The 22337-nt window shown below is 55.4% G+C and overlaps 2 protein-coding genes across 4 annotated transcripts in view; both read left to right on the forward strand.

Annotated features, from left to right (window-relative positions):
* The first annotated feature begins 1326 nt into the window (after window positions 1-1326).
* ELP6 (elongator acetyltransferase complex subunit 6) lies at window positions 1327-12808 on the forward strand. The gene is made up of 7 exons (XM_032183012.1): window positions 1327-1437; window positions 4385-4463; window positions 5648-5718; window positions 9792-9919; window positions 10421-10613; window positions 11635-11781; window positions 12214-12808. The coding sequence occupies exons 1-7, from the start codon at window positions 1384-1386 to the stop codon at window positions 12337-12339; spliced, it is 798 nt and encodes a 265-aa protein (XP_032038903.1). The 5' UTR covers window positions 1327-1383; the 3' UTR covers window positions 12340-12808.
* Window positions 12809-13682: 874 nt separating this feature from the next.
* The window catches only part of SCAP (SREBF chaperone), a 46755-nt gene continuing 38100 nt past the window's right edge, over window positions 13683-22337 (forward strand). Inside the window, exons 1-2 of one of the 3 annotated variants that reach the window (XM_032182984.1) lie at window positions 13683-13697; window positions 16526-16622. The gene's annotated coding sequence lies outside the window, so the exon portion shown is untranslated. Of the gene's footprint in view, window positions 13819-16525; window positions 16623-21772; window positions 21847-22337 lie in introns of those variants that run through there. The other 2 variants (XM_032182983.1, XM_032182982.1) reach the window with 2 other exon arrangements.

Genomic DNA, 22337 nt, shown 5'->3' on the forward strand with positions numbered 1-22337 from the left:
TAAACATCAAAAATAAAGGGGGAAGAAGAGCTGCAACGGCTCGACCAAATCCCCACGCAGCCCGCTGGCTTTTCTGCAGCTCTCCCAAACCAGAAGATGGGGGAAGCCTGAGGCTAAGGCGAGCGCTGCGTGGTCCCAAAACTCTTCTCCCAAACCCCAAAATTTGCAGCTCAGGGGCTTCCCAAGTTGCCCTCAGATCTCTCCTCCATGGCTTAGTCCCCTTTCTCCTACCAACTCACCCTCCTAAGCCCACAAAACCCTTGAATAGTTATAATTTGTGGTTCTTTCTAGCCCTGTGCTAACAGACTTATGTCTCCTGGCTCTTGCTCGGCGCTTGCCATTTCTCAGCATCTCCTGATGCCCCCTATTGCTCGCAGCAGACGAGGCAGTGCTGGGACCACGCAGCTCCTCCAGTCCCCTTGGCACATCCAGTGCTCCACACGCCTCCCTCAGCCGGGCAATCCTCCTTTATACTACAAAAAAGAGAGAAAAAAAAATTGCAAAATAAGGGGGCAAGCGCATTCAGTGCCAAAAAACGTGAATCCAGGTGCGGGGGGTGAAAATAACTCTACGTGATTTGGACGCTCACGGCTGCAGGCTGTAAATGAGCTGTTATTACTCGGGGAAGAAGCCAGGAATGATGTCGGCTCTGCTGTGAGAGCCCCAAATAAATGCTCTTCAGCACCCCAAGGTGTTGGTGACTTTTTGGGAAGTGTTGAGGACATTGGAGAGCCCTCGTGAAGCCACCAATGTGCCATGGCTTGGGCGAATGGCCGGGTATTGAGGGTGGTGGCTCGAGGTGTAGGGTCTGGGGGGAGTCCAGGCACTGGTGGCGGACCCCAGGGGTGATACTGGGCCCAGTCCCGTTACTGGTGTGGATGATGGGGGCAGGTCTGTAGGACTGAGGTGACCACGAGGCAGGCTGAGGGAGCCCTGGGGCTGAGCACTGCCAGCAGGCGGAGGGATGGCACCGCACAACCACGGCACCACAGCGGGGTCGGGGTGCCAAGGGACCCCCAAAACCCCCCCCATGGCCGTGCTCAGAGCCCCCAGCCCCATCCAGCCTGGCTTTGGGCACTGCCAGCGATGGGGCACCCCCAGCTCCTGGGGGCAGCTGCGCCAGCAAAACTGTGACAGATTTCCCCCTAATTTCCCCCTAATTTTCCCCGGCCGCCATTTTAACACCGGGGGGACCCCCGTTAATGGCGGGGGGGGGCTCATCCATCCTCCTCCCCCCCGCTCCCCTCCGTGAACACGGAACCGGAGGAAGGGGAGGGAGAAGAGGGCTCCGCCTGCCGCATGCGTGGCTGTGGTGTCCCCCCCCCCCTACACGCACACACAGCCCCGGTAAAGGGCAGCGGGAGGCAGCGGCAGCCCCCGGCCATGCTGGGGGAGCTCAACGAGCTCCTGGGCGCCTCCCCACAGCGCCCGGGCACGGTGAGGGCGGCGGTGGCGGTGGCGGGAAGGGGGGGTGATGGCGGAGGCGCAGGGGGTGCTGGGAGTTGTAGTCCGGGCGGGCGGCCGCCATGGCGCGGGCACGGCCACGCTGCCACCACAAGCACTGTCCCCATCACCACTATCAATGTCACTGCTGTCCCCATCTCTGTCCCCTCTGTCCCCACAACCCCGCCTGCAGCCCCTAAGGGGGCTGCCAGGCTTCTGCCCCCATCGGGCGTGGGGCTGCTGGGGGCTGTGGTCGTAAAATGGCTGGGCAAAAGAGTTGCCCCAAATGTTTTCTAGCCCCTCTGATGTATGTAGCCTGCTTTAGGCTGCTCTGTTCGTTTACTTTGTCCCTGTAGGGTGGGGTTTTGGGCTAGTTTGTGAGTCCTGTGAGGGGTGGCTGAAGGAAATGTGGGTGTTTGGTATGGAGGCTGAGGGGAGACCTCATTGCTCTCTGTAAATACCTATAAGGAAGGGGTGGGGAGCTGGGGTCGGCTTCTTCTCATCGATAAAATGGATAGGGCTAGAGGGAATGGCCTCAAGTTGTGCCAGGGGAGGTTCAGGTGGGAAATGAGGAGACATTTCTGTCAGAAAGAGCTGTCAGGCATCGGGACGGGTTGCCCAGGGAGGTGGTGGAGTCACCGTCCCTGGGGGTGTTCAAGGAGAGGTTGGATGTGGTGCCTGGGGACATGGTGTGATGGTGGCATTGGTGGCAGGGGGTGGTTGGAGCAGGTGATCTTGGAGGGCTTTTCCTGGGAAGGGGTCTCGGTGGACAGGGAAACCGGAGAGAAAATCGAGGGGAAGGACCGTGGCCAAGCAGCATCGTGGTTCGACACTGCAGCCCTGCAAAGTGGGGCTTGACGCAAATTGGGAATTCAGAAGAGCAAAACCGACAGGAGGTTTGGCCTCAAGATCCTGAGTTTTGACTTGGCAGCGTAGGCAGAACCTAGCAGAGGCGCCAGGCATCTGTGCGGGGATTTGCCTCAGATTTGTGTTGGCTCTTCCATCAGCCGGGGATGTGGACTTCCTACAACACACCCAGATGTCCTACCACACCTGGGCTACAAGGGCTGGCCAGAAATCAGTGTCCTGCTGCGCTTAAAAAGCACCAGCCCTTTGCAAATCTCTTCCCATCTCTGCCTTTCCATTTTCTGCATCGCCGTGGTTAAATCCGCGCCATTTTCCGAGTGCTGACTGCAGGGCTGGTAGGTGGAAGAAGCTGCTTGCCTGCGTGGGTGTATCTGAGATGTCACCACCGAACGCTTGTGACATCCGCCGCTGCCCTGCCGACTGATTTTGGCAGTTTCTAACAAGTCGCTGCAGCTTCTGCTTCGTAGCCTGCAGGTGGAAAGAGCGCGAAAGCAGCGTGCGGAGAGACCAGGGGCAGGCAGAGGGAGAAGGTGCTGCAAGAAGGAGGCCTTCCCTTTGAAAGTGCTTCATCCCAAGCCATTTCTGGCCTTGAGAAGGATGTGCAGGTGGGGGATGAGGGTCAAACTATGCACTCCCACGAGCTGTGGGGCAGCTGCTGCCTCTGGAGGTGCATGGTTTGGGCATTCCCATCACGTACACGTTGGTGATGGAGAGTTTTGGGCACAGTCTAAGCAGCTGCAGTGCGACAGCCAAGTGAGGATCGGCAGGATTAAAGGTCAATAATGGGAAGTTTTGAAGAAGCTAAATAATGTATGCTCTGCATGGCAGCATCCCACTGTGTCCTGCACAGCGTGCGTGGTAGCGAAGCGCAGAGCTTTCCGAGAGCTGTCAGGTGGACTTTGCTTCAGCGGGCATGAGGAGGGACGTGGGGCTGCCTTCAGGCTGACTGAATACAGGAGAGGAGTCCGAGGGGATGGAGCAGGAGCTGAACCAAGGAACACTTGAGCTTGTGCTATTTTAACAGAGACCCCTCCAGGCTTCACCTCTGAGGGTGCATCCCGGCGAGATTCCCACCGTGTGGTGCCTCCTGCTATTGTAATGACCACCGAGGTGCACCCTTTTTTTTTGGGGAAAAATGCTCTCTGGCTGGGGCAGAGCAGCCTCTCTGGACCCAAAGTCCTGCCTTGCATCCTGTGCAGACACGTTTATATATTTGCTGTTCCATTAGCACCGCTTCACAACACGTGTCAGGCATCGGGGAGCTGCCTGGTAGATGGCTTGCAAATTGCCTGCGGGTAGCGTGCTTGTTGCTGCGAAGGGCTTTTTGTTTTTCTTCTAATAGACTGGAAAAAAAAAAGCATTGTTAAGTTCTTTGTGATTAAAAACAACCCTTCTGTGATTTGTATTGATTAAAGAGAAATCCTGGCTAAGGTTGTAATGGCAACAAGCGCCTTGATGAGACGGGTGCTGATAACAAGCACGCGCTGATGAACTGAATTAATTTCCTGCGTGATCAAAACAAGGTTTATACTTCGTGCGGGGAGCTCTGCTCCTGTGGCTGTATTTAAATGGTACAAACGTGGTCTGGGGTTACACTCAGCAGGGCTGGGAGGACTGCCTGGGACAGTGGGAGCAGGGGTGGGAGCAGTGGAATTGGGAGCAGATCTGGTGGCTCTTGTCCCCGTGTCACCTGCGCCACTTTGTGCAGAGGGAGGAGGAGAGCTGGGAGGTGGAAATTGCTCTCAGCCACCCGTGGTGGAGGTGTCCAGCACCAGGAGCGTGAAAGCAAGCTGTGAAAGCTTCTTGGTGGGCACAGAGCGAGGGGTCCCGCCGGGTCTGAGTCCAACATAAGGGCTTTCAGGTGGTGGGCAGAGCTTCCACGGAGAGCTCAGCATCCACTGCTGCCTCTCCACGGATCAGCATCCTTTTGTAAACGGATGGGTGGCTGCAGTGCTGCTTCTGCCTCCTCTATCACCTGCAGATCCTCCTCTGGCTGCAGACCCAAGCAGGCACCTCGTCTACCCAGATGGAGCCTCTCGTCCTCTGTTCAGTTCTTTTGCTTCTTCTTTTCCAGGGCAAATTCACGCTGCTGCGGGACACCAGGACGGACGGCAGCTTCCTGGTGCACCATTTCCTTTCCTTCTACCTCAAAGGTACGTGAGCAGCAGGGCTCTGCGAGGCAAGGGCTTGTCTTCGCCTGGTCCTTGGAGCTTCCTTCCCCGAGCAGTGATTCTCCTTGAGCAGAGGCTGGTTTTGCAGAGCACGTGGCGTCCCTGGATTAGCACAAGGCGTCAGGATTTATGGATCCCAGTCCTGGCTTGTTCTTGGGACGTGCTCCATAGCCTTGGGCGCTTGGGACTTGCCCCGTAGCCTTCATCTCCCTGCAGCTCGTTTCGTCATCAGCGCAGGGCAGGCTGGAAATCACAGGGGCACCCCAGAGCGAGGTGATGAATGCGGTTCCTTCGCTACCAAGCCTTTCACAAACACAATTAAAATACAGCAGGAACAACTGAACAAGTAGATAAGCCGGGAGCGGGTCAACAAACAAACAAGCAGAGGGTTCGCCGAGTTGCCTAATTGCTTTTCGGCTCACCTTTCACCTGGGAACAACCTGCAGAGAGGGCGCTGGGTGCTTGGGCTCCTCCAGCTTTCTGCTGGCAAAGCAGCCGGCCCCGCAGATGTGCTCAGACCAAACTTCACCTTGAAACTCAGCTGAGAGCATCCTGCACCCCAGCTCCAGCTTCACCCTATTTTCCAAAACGAACCCGCGCTCCCCCGGCAGGGAGGAGCAGGCACAGGGATCTGGTTCGTGCCCAAGCCACAAGGCCGGGTCGTCACGTGCTGGCTTTCCCCAAAATTACGTTTGAGCGAGGTGGCTTTGTCAGCGTTGCTGGTTCTGGGTGTAATTCCACACAAGGTCACTCGCTCTGCGAGAGCCAAAACAGGGAATTTTGGCACGCCAGCGGTTTCAGTAGTTCGTGTCATGGTCGGCCGCTGGCCTCCTTGCAGCAGGACCAGCAAACAGTGCAGGGAGATCCCAGGGCAGAATGGCATGAAACAGAAAAAAAAGACCTACATTTTTTATTTTTTTCCTCTCTTTCCCGTTCTTTCCATTTCTTTTTAACCTGACAAAAATTTTCCCTAAATCGGGGGAACCCACAGAGAGGTGAAAATTGGGAGCCCGGCCGCGAGCAAGCGGAGGGGCTGCCTCGACCTGCCTCACTTCCAGGCTTTGGCAGACAGATCTGCAGCCTGGCTGCTGTGATTTGTGTGCCTCCACAATGGCAGCTTGCAAAAATTCGAAATAATAACGCGCCTTTTTTGTCTTCTCCCCCAGCTGGCTGTAAGGTTTGCTTCGTGGCCCTGCTCCAGTCCTTCAGTCACTACAACATCGTGGCACAGAAGCTGGTAAGTCTCCTGGCACGGGTGAGTAATTCCAGGCCCAGTTTCTGTTTTTTTTTTGGGGGGGGAAAGAAATGAGGATGAAGGATGGGAATTGCAGGTGAGCACAGATTCACGGGTCTTGATGGGGCCGACCAGGCTTGGTGCTCCTGCAGCAGGGAACAGAGGGATGTGATATGGGACAAAAGCCAGGTTTAGGATTAGGATCAGGCTTGTCTGATTAGGATGCTCACTGCAGCAGCCCCACTGGACCCCCCCTGCCTGCTTTCTTTAGGCTTAGAGGAGTTTTCTGGCGATCCCCAGACAAGCCCAGCCTGGTGGGTGTAATTTCACTGGTGCAGAGTCCATAGGGCCTCTCTGTGCTCCTGCACATGGCACAGGAGGGCTGGCTTTGTCCTCTGGCCTGTGGCTGCGTTGTCCTGAATCATTTTGGGCTGAAACACCCGTAATTCAGGATGATATCTGCGTGCTGCTCTTGGCCTCTGGAGTCCTGTAAACGTGGGAGGAATTTTGGTTTGGTATGTCACCTCATACTCCGTTTTCACCCTTTAAAAGGAGATGAATGGTCTGAGAGCTCAGACCTGAGCTAATTAAAAGGGACTGAGCAAACGAAGCATTTCCACGTGAGGCTGTGACTCTCGGCCAGGTGCTGAACGTGCATTTCCCCTGCAGAGCACATCCCCGCTGAGCAAACCAGGCGCTGTGAGCACCAAATAGTCCCTGCAGACAGCAGGAAACCTTGGGGGGAGCTTGCTGAGAGGGATGGGGACCCCCTGACCGTGTCTGCTCTCAAAGCAGCACCACATCTCGGTGGGTTTCTTCACGTGGGGAAATTTCCTGGCATGCAGTGTGCGTGCGGGCTCGCAGTAGGCGGCGGCGTCATCTCCCTCCTGGGGGAGCCCAAAAATCAGAGCAGACGGGTGCTGTGAGCTCGTCCTGAGCCCCGAGCAGCCGGAGGTCGGACCTCCGTGGGTTATTTCTGTCGGGGTTTCCCTAAGGTCTCGCCTTTGCTCGCTGCCTAAACAAACACCTCGGGTGGTTTTGGGCAGGGTGGTTCCGCTCGTGGACCTGCTTATGATCAGAGCCCTGTTTATGAGTGGAATTTTGGAATTTGCTCCGTTCGCAGCCGGCAGCGTGGGTGAGATCCGAGGCAGAAATCCTTCCCTCTGCGGGCTGCTGGAGCCAGGGGGACAGGACTCAGACTTTGCAGCGGTGTCCTGTGCTCCCCATTGAAATCTGATGTTATTTCCCACTTCCCCACAGCGTTGCCAGCTCTCAGCAGCCCAGAACCAGTTCCTTATCTCTTGGCCAAGTGCAGCGACTTCTTTTTTACTTGCAGGAAGAAGCTTCCCTGATTTTTTTTTGTGTTTTTTTTTTTTTTTTTTTGTGCCTGCCCTTCCTCCGCAGTAACGGCTTCACCTTTTCCTTTTCTCCTCACCCCGCTCCTGAGGATCCACGCTGAATTCTGAGGGACAATTAATGGTGTTACGGCCTTCCAGACAGCACGCTGGGCTGTAGGAAGACTTAATAGCACCGGGGCAGCTTGCCAGGTCGTGGTTCCACCCTCATTTTTACAACGTTTGCTTTCTTTTAAAGGAAAAACGCATTTATCCCTGCTCTTGCCTGCTCCCCCGTCCTGTGCTGCGACGCTGAGACCCCAAAACTGAGGACGCTGCCTGCTCAACCTCTGCTTGCCCCTGCAGGTGCTGCCCTGCAGGAAAAACCTCGCTGGATCTCCTCCTCACGGCGCACTTTGCACCGTGGCTGCTGCTCGAGTTCGTGACCGCTGCCTCGCCAGCTCCACCGCCAGCTCTCGCCTGCAAATATTTTGCTGGCCAGCGGCGAGTTTTTTGGCTTTTAGGGCCGTGGGTGAGAGCCGTTGTGCTCCTGTGTGGAGCTGGCAGCCCCCGTCACGCCGGGCTGTAATTTCAAAGGCATCTCCGGGCTCGATCGATAAGGGACGGGCTGCCAGAGATAAGGTCTGCGGGCGATAACGGAGCGTGGCGCTGCGAGGTGGTGAAAGCTTTCAGGCTGTGCTGCGGCTCCACAGCAAGGACGTTTGTTGTGGCAGGCCTTTTAGTGGCCGAGCAGGTGCCGTTGGCTGTTTTGGGCGTTTTTCTCACCGATTTTGAGCTGGCCGGGGGCTTCCCGTGCTGCTCCCTGAGGTGCTTGCTGCTCAGGTAGGCTGCAGCTGCGGTGTGGTGGCGTTAAACCTCATCCAGTGCTGCGTCTCTGGGACCTGGTTCCAGCTGGAAAATGAGCCTGGACGTGCTGGGCTCCCCCAGGAAGGTTCCCCTAGGAACATCAAGCACTGAGGGGCTCAAATTCCCCCGTTAGAGCCATCCACACGCTGCCCCAAGCTGCCTTTCCTTTGGGCTGCCTCCCTGCCCTCGATTCCTGAATTACCAACATCAAGAGTGAGCTCAGAGGCTGGTTTAAGTGCCAGTGAGACTCCTGCAGGCTCCAGAAATTCCCCGGGGGCTCAGGGCCGTGAGGCTGCCCCAAATCTTAGCCCTGCCCCAGGTATGTTGGTGTGGGTATGCAGTAGTTTAAGAGGTTTGTGTTAGCTCTGCGCCCCTGCCCTGCTCCTCGCGGGGTTTTAGTGAGGAATTATCACCCAGCAAAGCTGGATTCTGCTGTCTGGAGCCCTCTGCAGGAAGGGCAAACTTGGGGCCGAGTTAGGAACTGGCTGGGCACAGGTCTGGAGCCCTTCACCCCTGGCCGTGACCGAGGACGTTGCCTCCGAGCCCTTTCCTAATTGCTGCAGGCAGCAATTCCTGAAGGGATCTCTTCCCCTTAGGATTTCAGCAGGGCAGGGGGAGAGGTGTAAATCTGTCTTCCCTGTCATCAGCGCTGAGCCCGTGGCAACTGCTAAGCCCTGCAGGAGCTCGGGGTTAATCCTCCTGCAGAAGACCTCGTCCTTATCTGCTCAGACCTCCTCTCCTGGGGGGCTCTCCGTGCTCACAGAGCAGCCCCTGGCAGGGGTAGCTCATCGATCAGGTGCTGGGGATTGCTTTCTGATCTCTTGAAATAAAAAAATAAAGGAGGGAGGAAGGTGAAACGCTTGGAAAACCTCCGGGGCCTCTTCAGAAGGAGGTGCTGGGAGCGTGCCAGGCACCGTGCTCGAGCTCCTGGGGGAAAAGCTGCTCCGAGCCGTCGGCTCCGGCGTCCCCAGCTCTGTGCCCAAGTGTCCTGCAGCTCCCAGCAGGGCAAAAAGCAAAAAAAAAAAAAATAAAATAAATAACAATCAGGGAACTGCTTTCTCAGCATCCTCGCTTCTGGTTCCTGGCCCCTGGCTCAGCGCTGCTGCTGCTTCTTGAGGATTGCTGCACGGAGCAAAAAAACGTTTTGATTTCTGAGAGTCCTGTTGCGAATTTTCACCCAAAACGGGGGCTGAGGCAAGCTGGGGGGCTGCGGAATTGCCAAAAGCTGCCCTTGGTGGTAAAGGAGGATGAGATTGGTGAACCGAGCCTCGGGTTGGGATCCTCTGTGTGTGTGCCAGGGCTTTTTGTGCTGGATGTGCCCCGTCTCGAGGCAGGCTGAGAGCAGGAGCTGGGGCTGGAGCTCGTTGTTGTGGCCCCTTTTCCTCCTCCAAAGGGCTGAGGCTGCTTCCCAGCCGTGCTGCCACCTCCCAGGTATCAGGGTGCCCAGCTCGTGCCCTCCTCCAGGCGCGTGGGTTGTGCTGAGGAGCTGCCAGGGCGTCGATCTTGCCACAGCGATGATTGGAAAGCAGCGAAAACCCTTCAGCCAAGGAGGTGAAGCAATCAGCACCTGCCCACACCCTGCCCCTGTCTTCTCCCTGACTCTGGATAAGAATTTTCTCCCGCGCTGTCCTCCCAGGAGCAATTCCAGCTCATTTGCACACCCCAAATCACTGCAATTTCTTTTTTTCCCCCTGGCAAAATGAAGGGAAGTGACCGTGTCCACCAGCTCGTGCAGTTCCAGGAGTCACCGAGGCAGTGGCTTTATTTCAGTGAGATGAGATCTGATCCCAAACAGCCTCGCTGATCCTCTTGGATCTGCTTGCACCCTTTTTCTGGAGCTGTTTGCTCCACGCCGTGGTGTTTTCCTCTCCGCAGGGAGTCAGCCTGACAGCCGCCAGGGAGCGGGGCCAGCTCGTCTTCTTGGAGGGCCTCAAGTCCTGCCTCGACCTCTTGTTTGGGGAGAAGGAGCCGTCGGGAGACCCCAGTCCTCTCCAGTTCCTAAGGTAAGCCCTCCTCTGCTGCAGAGCAATTCCTGCCAAAGCAGAGAGCAGCAGCGAGGCCCTGGGCTGAGACCACGCTCCCCTTGAGCTTCCCTCCAGGGCTCAGTAGCTGTGCTTGACACCGGGACACACATTGGGATGGAAATGCCAGCACCAAACACATTGCTGTGCTTTCCCTGCTGCTCAGAGAGGGATTTTGCCCCCCCTTTTCCAGCATTTCGGGGCAATTTCTGCTCCCATCCTCGCTGCCAAGCGCGTTGTAGCTCTAGAGGAAGCGTATTTCAGCTCTCCAGCTGGCTTTTTGTGCAAATAACTCACAACCAACCAACCCAAACCCTTTGGGGTCGGGTGCAGGGGCTGGCAGGGAGGCACTGAACCCAGTTGTGGCACAGCGTTGGGGACAGCAGGGGTGGCACGGGCTGGCGATCCCCTTTTTGGGTCAGCGGGGTGAGGAGAGGGACAGGAGGGCGTGCAGAATCCCTCAGGGTCTCTTTTTAATTCCAGCGGGAGCACCTCCAACCTCAAAGCCCTGTTTGACTTCGTCCGGACCTCGCTGACACCCGCCGAGGGCGACTCGTGGCAGGGCCCCGTGCTGCTGGTGGACGACCTCAGCGTCCTGCTCAGCCTGGGCGCCTCGCCGGTGGCCGTGCTCGACTTCATCCACTACTGCCGGGTCGTGGTGTGCTCTCAGCTCCAGGTACCTCTCCCTCCGTGTGCTTCAACATCCCAGAGCCTCTGGAGGCAAAGCCTGGCTTTGTCTCCTTTACCTTCCTCTGCCTGGTAGGGTTTTGGAGGGCTTTGTCCCTCCAGACAGTTCAAATCATCATCCCAAGGACACTTTTGGGGGCTTGCATCAAAGCCTGGGGTCCCCCTGCAAGGTTCTTTGCAGCTGGTTTCCCAGGAGGTGCTGCAGGAAGGGCTCCCCGTGCCCCCGATGTGTGAACAGAGCTTTGGGGTGGAAAATGCCGTTTTTAAGAGCTCTCCAGAGATCGCTGCTCACCCCCATTTTTGTGTGCACGGGGGGAAGAGGCAGCTTGGGAAGGTGACGAGGAGTCTTGCAGGGGACAGAGATGAAATTCCAGCTCCTCCTGTGGTTGGAGGGACTGGGTCTCTGCTTCCAGCAGCCTTCAGCTTTTGTTCTGACAAAACCCAGCCAAAACTCGTTACAGCCACATCCATCCTTTGCTATTTACACCACGGCCACTTCTCTCTTTGCCTGAGTGAGAAATAAAATAGACAGCGTCAAATTTTGTTGTTCTCCACCTCAAATCGTGCCGGGGCGTTTGCCCTGTAAGTCCTGACAGGGGATGTTCAGCTCGCTGGGAATGTTTACCTCCAAAGCAGCTAAAAAAAAAAAAAAGATAAATCACGCTAACACGCTTCTATTTCTGCCCAAGATGTTCCGAAGCCTTCAAGTACATTTTAATTGATTGTGGCTTTGGTGTTATTTTAAGCCCTTGGCAAGCTGCACGGGCTGAGGCAGAGCCTCTGGGGAGGTTTGTAACGGAGCTGGCGCACACACACCCCCATGGATATACGGCGTACGGAGAGCAAGGTGTGTCCAAGAGGGGTCTGTGCCTTATATTTATTATCCCAGGGGACTCCAGAAGCAGGGGACACACCAGCAGATGCCCGAGCATTTTCCTCTCACTCCCTCCCCTTCCTCACCCCCAGCGGGTGGGCGAGGGGCTCAGCGCCTCCCGGCTCTCTCCTTCCAGGGGAACATCGTGGTGCTGGTTCACAGCGGCGAGGATGGAGCAGACGAGGAAAACGAGCTGCTCGGGACCGCCCTGGGTCATCACAGCGACCTGATCCTGTGGGCAGAGGGGCTGGCCACCGGCTTCTGCAAAGATATTCACGGAGAGGTAACGGAGCAGCGTGGTCTGCAGCCCCCAGCGTGGTCTCCAGGGTTTGCTGGAGCCCCCGGCCCCTTGTGGCTGCGGTGGGGATGTCTCAGTGAGGTCCTGCCCCCTGGAGACTTCCCATTTCTGCGGGATGGAAGGGGTTTACCCAGCACCAGGCCCTGCGCCACGGTGATCCAAAGGGATAACAGCTAGTTCCTGTGAAACTTTCTCAAATTATCACCTCCACGGATCTCAAGCCTGGCCCGGAGTGGTCTCTGTTGGGTTGGGAGGGCAGCGGGGTCGCTGGGGGCTGCCCCCAGGGGTGATAAACTGTCCCCAGGCACCGTGTGATGGATTTTGTGACAGCGACAGCCTTCCCTGGTGGCGCTGGGGGGCAGAGGGTGAGGATGCTGCAGCCCAAGGGGTGATGCTCCTCTTCCTTTCCCTTTGCAGATCAAAATAATTAAGAGGCTGTCGCTGCAGTCAACGGAGCAGGACGTCGTCCAGGTCTACCAGTACAAGATCCAGGAGAAGAACGTCACCTTCTTCGCGAGGGGGCTTTCTGCAGCCGTGCTGTGACGCAGCCAGCTCCAGGACAGCACCTTTTTGGCAGAGCTGCCACCGAACCACCCCGCCGGCCTCACCCCTGCCTTCCAGGAGCAAAACTCCCTCGCGGAGAGAGGCTTCGACGCGACACGCAAGCGTGGGCAGCGGCTTGCCAAGAGCTTATTGCATCCCTTCGTCCTCCCACCCCGTTCCCAACCTACCAAGGCCACGAGGAAGAGCGAAAAACGGCCGAGGGTGTCCCTCAGAGCGTGTGAGCACAGGCAGGAGGGTGCCCCGGGGGCCGGGCGTGCCTCGCCTTTTCCGCTGGTGCCAGGCGGTGCGGCGGCGGCGTGGCGGGGAGCCACCTCCCCACCCTGCCACTTGGCGAGGTGACGCAGAGAGGGCGGAGGAGGTGGGAGCGTGTGTCGCAACCCTTACCTTTCTCCCAGCTGGGGCGGAGAGGTTTGCTCAACGCCCCGTTAAAAAAAACAAAAAAAAAAAACAAAAAAAAACCCCACGGTGCTATTTATACGGCCGCTCACCTCGCCTTGCGCTGGCGTTAAGCCCTTGGGGCGGTTGCTCCTTGCTTTATTTTCCCTCTTTTCACATAAAACTGGCTGTGTCCGGGTGTTTGGGGTGTGAGCTCCCAGGCTCAGCCTTGGCTTTGGGTGATGGGTGCTTGTGTTTTTTGCTGTGCCCTGATCCTGATCCTAACCCTAACCCTAACCCCTCGCCCTGTTAACCCTAACCCCTAGCCCCCTAACCCCAACCCAATACCTGTCTGCATTTGAAGCACAGCCTGTTATTAAAATATCAAACATATATTGAAATTTTCCGGCACCTGCCTGTATTTAAAACGCTTCTGGGGGCTCCTGATCCCTCCTTTTAATTAAAACAAGGATGCGGGGAATTAAATAACCAAAACCAGTACCCGGGACTTGGTCGGGAGCTCCCCTGTGAGGGTGCTGAGGGGCACACGGAGGCGCTGGGCTGCGGGGGGAGCGGCCCCGGGGTCCTCGTCCCGGTCCCGGTCCCGGTCCCAAACCCGAGGTCCCGGCCCCAGCCCCTCCACGTGCTCCGCCAGCCCCCGGCCACTTCCGGGTTCTGGCATGAACGCCCCCCTAGCCACGCCCACAAATGGGCGTGTCCACGCGGGTGTGGGCGGAGTTACAGCGCCAAGGGGGCGTGGCCTGGCTGAGTGGGGCTGTGCGGCCCGGCAATGGGGGGCGTGGTTTGGTAGCGAGGGGGTGTGGCCTAACGGGAGGTGGGCGTGGTCACGGCGACGCCGGCGAGGGGGCGGGGCCTGCCCTGCGTGCTCGCGCCCGGCGGGGGGGGGGGTGGGGGCGGGGAGCGCCGGGAGCGCGCGCGCGGAGCCGGCGGGCGGCCGTGAGGTAAATCCCGCGGCGCCCCGGGGAGGGGGCGGGTTTAAGGCTTAAAAACGGGGCTAAAACGCCTCAAAACGGGCCAAACGCTGCAGGATCGGCCGCAGCGCGCCGCGGGGGGGGCCGTGAGGTGAGGAGGGGCCGCGGGGGAGGGGGGTGGGGGGCGTTGAGGCCGGGCCGCTGGTGGGAACCCCCCCAAAAAAAATAAAAGGGCCCAGCCTCGGGGCCCCCTCCCCGAATTTCTGCTCGGGAGGAGGCCGCAGGGGGGGTGTGGGGCTGGGTTGGGGCCTATTCGGGCTGTGCTGCGCTTCCGGGGGGTGTGTGGGGGGGAATCGGGGGTTTTTGGGGGGTTTCGAGGGAATTTAGGGGGATTTGGGGTGTGTGGGGGGGGAGTGGGATGGGGGAGGGAGGGGGAGAGGGGATGAAGGTGTTGGGGGGTGGGGGGGGGCTGTGGTGGGCAGGGGGTAATGGAGGGGATGGATGGGGCAGGGAGGTGCTCATCAGGTGGGTGGGTGGTCAGTTGGACAGGTAGGTAGGTGGGTAGGTAGGTAAGGAGTCAATCAGGTGGGTAGGTAGTCAAGCAGTTAAGTAGTCAATCAGGCAGGTAACTAGGCAGGTAGGTGGTCAATCGGGCAGGTAGGTAGGTGGGTAGGTAGGTAAGTAGTCGATCAGGTAGGTAAGTAGTCAATCAGACAGGTAACTAGGCAGGTAGATGGTCGATCAGGCAGGTAGGTAGTTGGGTTAGGTGGTCAATCGGGCAGGTAGGTGGTCAATGGGGCATGTAGGTGGTCAAGCAGGTAGTTAAGTAGTCAATCAGGCAGGTAACTAGGCAGGGAGGTGGTCAATCAGGCGGGTAGGTTGGCAGGTAGGTGGTCAATTGGGCAGGTAGGTGGTCAATCGAGCAGGTAACTAGGCGGGTAGGTGGTTGATCAGGCGGGTAGGTGGTCGATCAGGCAGGTAAGTAGTCAATCAGGCAGGTAACTAGGTGGGTAGGTGGTCAATCAGGCAGGTAGGTGGTCAGTCGGGCAGATAAGTAGGTAGGTAGTTAAGTAGTTGATCAGGTGGGTAGGTGGTCAGGCAGGTAGGTAGGTGGGTAGGTGGTCAGTCGGGCAGGTAGGTGGTCAAGAAGGTAGGTAAGTAGTCAATCAGGCGGGTAACTAGGTGGGTCGGTGGTCAGGCAGGCAGGTAAGTAGTCAGTTGGGCAGGTAGGTAGGCAGGTAGGTAAGTAAGTAGTTGATCAGGCAGGTAGGTAGGTGGGTAGATGGTCAGTCGGGCAGGTAGGTGGTTGATCAGGCGGGTAGGTGGTCAGGCAGGCAGGTAAGTAGTCAATTGGGCAGGCAGGTAGTTGGGTTAGGTGGTCAATCAAGGAGGTAGGTGGTCGATCAGGTAGGTAAGTAGTCAATGAGGGAGGTGGGTAGGTGGTCAGTTGGGTAAGGTAGGTGGTCAGTCGGGTGGGTAGGTAGTCAACCAAGTAGGTAGGTGGCCAACTGGGCTGGTAGGTAGTCAGGTAGTAGGTAAGTAGCCAATCAGGCAGGTAGGTGGCCAATCAGTTGGGCAGTGAGGTGGTCACTAGGTGGTCATTTGGGCAGGTAGGTGGTCAGGCAGGTGGGTAAGTGGGCCATCAGTCAGTCACCGGCTACCTTGGGGCTGCCCCACTGCTGTGGTTCCCCGGGGACTTTGCTTTGTGGTGCCGCGAGGATCGCTCGCCCCAGCCTTTGAAGTTTGGTTAAAGTTTAGGAATCGATTTCTGGCCTGGAGAGCAGGTGAGCACGGTAGGACGGGCGAGGATGAGACACAGGCAGAGCTGTTTGGGTCCCCGAGTGCTCTGCTCGTGGTTTCGTGCCTGCTGCCCGGACACCAGCACGATCCCGAGCGCGGTGCCCGCTTATCTGCCGGGCTGGTTGCACGAAAAAATGCTTCCAGTTCCGACACGGGGCACGGTCTCCTCCGTGGTGAAACCTGTAGCTGTTCTGACAGCACGCCGGCCTGATAAATTTAGGATTAGATGAGCGGTTGTGTAACGCAGAGAGGCGATTAGCTGGCTTGAATTCACCAGGAAGGAAAACACCCCGGGATTTTCACCGAATCCTCTCGCCGAAACAATTCCTCTCAGTATTTCCAGCCACAGTGCTGAGCTCCACACAATGCTGGGTATTTTTCCAAACGTGATTTCAGTGTAGCAGCATCACAGAAGAGCAGAGAAAAATCTGTTTTATATTTTTTTTCCCCCTGGGGAGCGTTAAAATAGGTTTCTGAGTGTCCCGATCTCAGCGATGAATGAGATCTGTCGGGCTTTCTCTGAAGACAGCCGTGCAGTCGGGGTTCTTTTCACTCAGTTTCTTGTCCAAGTTTGTGTGTTAATGCATAGAAAAGTCAGGTTCTTCTTCTCTGGCGAGCACAGAGTTTGAAAATACAACAGGTAGAGCCTGATGAATAAAAATATTAATTTCTGTGGTGCAACTGTATAGGTAGCACGCAGAGGGGGACTTGGCAGCGCTCTGTCCCTGCAGGGATGCGGGTAGCCAGGCTCCAGCTCTGTCCCCAAAGGGCTCGAGGTGCTTCCACAGCTCGCTTTGCCCCCCGAGCCCAGCCTTGAGCATGAACCAGGGGCAGAGGTAAGGCTGGGTTACGGCTCCTGTGGACTTCAGGAAGCAGAACGGCCGAATTCAGGCTAAATTTGAAGCTGGGGGGGTGTTTTATTGCCGAGATCTGTGGCTGCCTTGCTTCATCTTTAATTTAAATGACAAACCGGCCCCGTGCATGTGGTGGATGTGTCCTGATGCATCCTGCTCGCTGGATGGTTGCCTTCACCTGCATCTTTTCTCTTGTGTCCTCAGCTGAAGGCAGTCTCGGAATGGCCGGAGCCTGTCGTGCCTAGCAGGATTGGATTCCCTCGGGAAGAAAAACCGAGCCTGAGCTCCTGGCAGCAGCACGGTGAGTCTCAGCTGGAGCTGAGGAGAGGAGGAGGGTCCTGAGGGTCGCCTTTCTTTGCTAAAAAAGCCCAACGGCTCGTGAGTGGAGCATTGTGATAAAGATGCCGGGGGGAATAATAGCTGGTTTGTTTGGGGAAGACAATGCCCGAGCCAGGCTTCCAGGCTCGTTATCTCACAGAGGAGTTTTTGGGGATTGTTTCGCTGCTGGGAAGAAGGAGCTCGGCGAGCTGCCAGTCCTGGCTTTTTTGGTTATTAAAAAGAAAAATATTTGGTTCTGAGCGGTGCTGGAGCTGGCAGAAAGCTCCCCGGATCGGATGCTGATGGTCCTGGTGGCTTATTCGGGCTTGCTGAGCGCTGCTGCTGTAACCTAGAACCTGCTGAAAATCAATCCCGTGCAGGTGAGTCACCGGACTGATGCCTGCACTTGTGCCTGGAACACCTGAAGGTGCAGGCTTACATTTTAGAACGAAACCCCATCTGGTTAGAGCTGTGCATGACTTTTTTTGGGGGGTGGGAGGGGAACGACGCAGGGCAATACACGCTGAGCTTGGGTTCTTAATTTTTGAGTTCTGTTTTGAGGCAAACGATCCCGTCTAAGCTGTGGGCTTGGTTAAGCCAGCCCAAAATAACCCTAGCAGGGATCACCAGAGCTAGCTGCTGAATTCGATTCGTTGCAGGTGGTGAAAAAGGAAGGTGGTGATGCAAAAGGTGCCCGGAGCCTCGGTGCTGGCAGTGCAGGCTGCAGCAGCAGGAAAATGCCTGAAAAAAGCTCTCCTGCCCTTCCTGAGCGGGTTTCTGGGTGGTGAGGAGACGTCCAGACACCGTGAGCCAGCATCAGTGGCTCTTTCACGTGTCTTTATCCCCTACCAGAGAAATTTCTTTCTGAATTCATCACTTCAGAGCCCTTCCAGCTTCTGTTTTAGCTTATTGTCTGTACGTCTTGGAACTTCAGTCCCCGAAGCAGAAGTCCTTCACTGGGGGGAATATTTATGAAGTTCCTGGTAGTAACAGATACCTTATTCATCCGTACGGCGACCCTGGTGGTACTGCTTAAAAATTAATAGGCTGCTGCTCGGGCTTGTACCTGCAGAAAGCCCTGGGTGCGTCCAAAGAGCGTGTGCAGGAGGGAAAAGGGACTGAAAGTCTGGAAAAAGGGAAAAAGCTGCTGGAAACCCTTGTGCAGATGTGGTTTACCTGGGAGAACCTGAGCATTATTGTCCTCTTTAACTTTCACCTTGCTTTCAGCAGTTTTACGAGGTGCAGAAGGCCCGGTATTTATTGGGGCAGAAAGTCTTTAAAAGTAGCTGCAGTAGAAAGAGGTATTCAGGTATGCAGGCAGGGCTGTCTGCTTGAGAAACAGGCAATTTGGGTCTCTAGGCCTGAAGTAAATTCTTTTTTTTCTGTCCCGAAGGCCGGGTTTGAAGCAGGAAATGCATCCTCTGCAGCGACAGGAGCCCAAGCTGTAGGTAAAGGAATGGGGAAGAGGTCGTGCTAGTTCCAGCTATCGGTGTGGCAGGTAAATGGGTAACTGCCAAGGAATAAAATAATTCTGAATGTGTTAATAGGAAGGGGATGGCGGAGGGCAGAGCAGAGAGGAGATCTCTCGCTGTTTGTTCTCGTGGTATCTTTTGGAGCTGACTTTCTGCAGACTGAAGCCAGCTGGCCAGCGACTGATGCTGCTGACAGGCCGGGATGCAGGAGGAGCAGGCTCGCAGGCAGCCAGAAAAGTCAGATATTTTCGTTTTACGTCCTTAAAAGACAGGCTGGAAAAAAAAATGTGAAAGCTGCAGTGGGCGTCTTCTGTGAGGAACGGGATAGAGCAGGAGGCTGCGCTGAGGGGTTACTGTGGGGCCACAGGTTTGCCTCCAAGACCTGTGGGGTAAAACAGACTGCAGGTATTAAAGCCCTAAATGCCCTAAAAGCCCTTTGTGGCTGCCGTGTGTACCAGCAAGGCATCCCCACGTAACCCTGCGTACCTGTTGCATCACCCTCCTGATATTTTTGGGGAAAGCAACTCCCTAGCTGCTTGCTGTAAGGCAGCAGCGTCGATAAATACAAGGAGCTGCTTGCTCCAGAAGCAGCCGTGTGAGAGGCATCACCCGGGAAGGGGCTGCGAGGTTTTGTTGGTGTCTTGTCACCGAGCGTGGGTGCTGCTTGGCACAGGGGAAGAGTCCTGAACGAGAGGTCTGGGAAAGTGGCAGTGCCCCCCACAAGCCAGGGGAACACCTCGTGGGGTGTTTAATCCTGCCTCTTCCTCCCAAATAACGTGCCCGGTTGCTTTTCTAACCCGTGTGGCACGGGCAGAGAGCCCTGGGGTGGAGATGTCCACAGCTTCACTGCACGTTTTATTTTGGGCTGCTGCTTTGCAGCTTCCTGGGACGTTGCGTGGTGCTGGTGCTGGAGGAGGCAGCCCTTCCCTGGTCGTTTCCTCAGATGGCCTCGGGTTTTAGAGGTCTGTTGTATCCATTAGCTGCTCAAATCCTTTCCAGATGGAAAGTCTTCCCATATTATTGTTTTATGGAAACTGTTCCTTAATCACCCTTGGTTGGGCTTCTCTGTACCTCTAATTTTGCTGTGTGTCCTCTCTGAGGTGAGGAGGAGGAGGAAGAATGACCAGGAGGTGTTGCTGCTGTTGTCGCACCTTTCTTCCAGGTACCTCCTTCTAGTAAAATGATCAGACATTTGTTATGATCCTTTTTTAACCTCTTCTGATCGATTTCTGGCCGTTTGAAGGTCCTGCTCCTTCAGCACCCAACTGCTCAGCTTTTCAGCAGGCCCCCGTAAGGAGCTGAACCCGCTTGGAGAAGCCTAGGAAGACTTTCTGAATTGAATCTCCAATCTCCGTGCGGATTTGTGAGGCTGACTCTTCTCCTACGTGTTGTAATAATTATCCTCCCAGCCCAAAATTTTGTTGGCTGCTTTCTGCTGACTTCAGAGCCCGTGCCGTGGTGCACTTCCATATCCCAGTCATCTGTTAGCCCTACAGATTCCCTGGCAGGCCCGCTCCTGGTATCTGAATTGGGATTTATTATTACTTCTTATACCTTCCTCCAGCTGTTCCTCCACTCCTTTTTGGCCTGCTGCAGAATGTTTTGTAGGTAGTTTGCAAGAATTTTTCTCCCTATTTTCCTCGTTTGGACCCATCTTCAACTCCTGGCCAGATTTGCTGATGCTGTAGGCATTTCTCCTGAGCTTCCCATGGCTCCCAAACGATATCTTTAGATAGCTTCTGTTATCACCAAACATTTTGCTCTTCTAATTCCCTTTAAGGCTTTTTAAACACGATCTCTTCTTTTTTTAACGTAGTCTGCATTTTTTCCTTTGCTGTTCTGCGCATCGGTGGGTTTTTATTTTGGACTCTTATTCCTGGAAAGATGCAGCTTTGGTCATCCAGTGCAGAGCCACTGCCCAAACCTGCTGCCTGAACCCTTGGTGAGCTGGACAGTTACAAATTGGTGCTGATCTTACTGACAGGGAGGTTCAGTGACAAATCCATTGGATGGCAAATTCAGAGCTCCGTAACTCCTCGATTAAAGCGAAGGAATTGAATCTCTGCTTTAGCGTTCGGTAGGCTTTGATAAAATATCCTCAGGTAGGTTTGAGGCATTTGAAGGCGTCTTTTGGGAAAGGCTTGCTGCCATTTGTGTGTTCCTCGGCGCTTGTTCACCTCTTCCAAAACTCCTGGCAGTCTTTTAATGACTGTTACAATAACGGTGACTTGTGTTTAAGTAAATGCCGACTTCTTCACTGCTGGAAATGAATTAAAAGCCAGCCGCTGGCTTTTAGACCATCCCATTGTCTCCTTTGCCTTCTTTCTACTTATCTCATTAGAGTAGGAGTTTGCTACTGCCAGTTGCCAAAGGCCTGGAAAAATATCATCTTGTGGTTGCACTCTTAAAGTTCATTTGCAGCGGGTGTGTTGGAATCGTGGAAGAATCCACCTTGCCTAGAAATGCTCTGGATATTCACTGAGGGGCAAAGCAGGGCTCTCCAGAGGCCCTGTAAACTTGATGTGAGAGCACAAACCTTCTGTCCAAAACTTCGCTCAGCAGCTTAGTGCCAACACTGGAAATGAAAACGTCAGGGATTCGGGTGTGCCCTGCACCTTCTCTTCACTAAATTAAACCTTTTCCGAACTCATTTTGCAGGTTTTCTATCGTTTGTCTCCCTGTTACTGCCCCGTGTGAGGGGTACACTAGTGATACTTCTGCAGTGGTATTAAATGATGCTAAAACCATATTTTAAGAGAAGCTGCCTCATACGATTGAGTTTCTCTCTGTGTAGTAAATAGTGGAGCCCAGATCATCGCTAACGAGAGTCGGGTTGGGCAAGAGAAGAAAAAGATTGGGAAACGTCAGGAAGAAACGATTGAGAAATGTTTTCGTGTGCTTGGTAAGGCGTCAGTACGCTTCGCTTCGTTCGGCTGGGTGCGAAAAGAGGAGGAAACTTTGAAGCTTGTTGTTTTTGTAGAGATCTGGTGTTTTGTGGTGGAGCATCCCACCACTTCCTAAATGTCAACTAGGTGTCTGATGCCTACTGCGGTGCTCGTTGTTGTAGGAAGCAAAAAATGAGCTTTAATAGGAAACGGATTCAATGGGTTTGCTGCTCCTGGGCAGGAGTTTAGCTGAGGTTCTTCTCTTGGGGCATGAAGGTCCAAAAGACAGACAGAAAATGGGTTTGGAAGCTTGTTTTGGAGCGTTGGTCCCTCTTTGGTAGCTGCTTACGTTGTCTGGGATATTATGATGACTTCTGAAAGCTGATTTAAAAACCCAGCTCAACATTTTCAGTACTGTTCTGGCCTTCTATGGGATGGCGAGGATGCAGTCTGAAATCACACTTACCAAAGAGCTTCTGCTTTCTAGAGATAAGAAGTAGCCTTCCAGGAGGGAACAGGGGCAGCTCTGGAGCCTCGTTTCCCCAGGGCTGTGTTAGGATCGACCCGTTGGGGCCGGAGCCTTCGTGAGGTTAGTGCCGTGGTCGGGGTTTTCCCATCGGAAGCGTTCTGCTCCCCGTGACCCGCGTCCTCTCGCAGCACAAAGCACCTTATTCTTCTCCTGGGAACGCGAGGGGCTGGGTGTTGGAGCTGATTGTGTGGCATTTCTCTGAAGGAGGGCCGTGCCTCCAGCGGATTTCTTCCTTTCCCATCTCTGAAGGCTTCAGAAGCGCTTCGTCCCTGGCCCTGGCTGGAGGAGAATTCCCGCTTGGCGAGTGAGATGTGCTGAGAAGTGAGTTCCCGTGGTGTCTTCCCCTCTTCCTTCCCCTTCTGCTGCTGCTGCTGGGACGTTTTGGGCTGGGAGCAGAGCTCCGGAGGCTGCTGGCACCAGTCGCTGCTGGCATCTCGGGGTAGGAGCTGCCTCTGCAGCCCAACAGAGGGCAAGGAATCTTTTTTTTTTTCTTTGATTCATGGACAATCTGGCCTCTGGGTGTTTTGTGCCTCTCGCAGGATGCTTTGGGGTTTTTTGGTTGTTTTCTGGGGGACGTTGTGGCGAGTTTCGGGCATCGCAGTGAACGCAGATCCATAGAGAGGACTGAAGAGAGATCAGGGAGCTCTGTGGGTTGAGGGTGGGCTACAAATCAGGCGGTGAGCTCAGTCTGTGATGGCTCCTGAGGGTCCTGGAATAATCCAGGAGTGTGTAAAATTCCTGTAGCCGTGTGTGTGTGTACAAACACGTGCCTGTAGGATGTCAAAGTGCTGCGTGGAAGAGGTGGGACACGG

This window comes from Aythya fuligula, chromosome 2, assembly GCF_009819795.1.
Source record: "Aythya fuligula isolate bAytFul2 chromosome 2, bAytFul2.pri, whole genome shotgun sequence".
NCBI classification, from domain to species: domain Eukaryota; kingdom Metazoa; phylum Chordata; class Aves; order Anseriformes; family Anatidae; genus Aythya; species Aythya fuligula.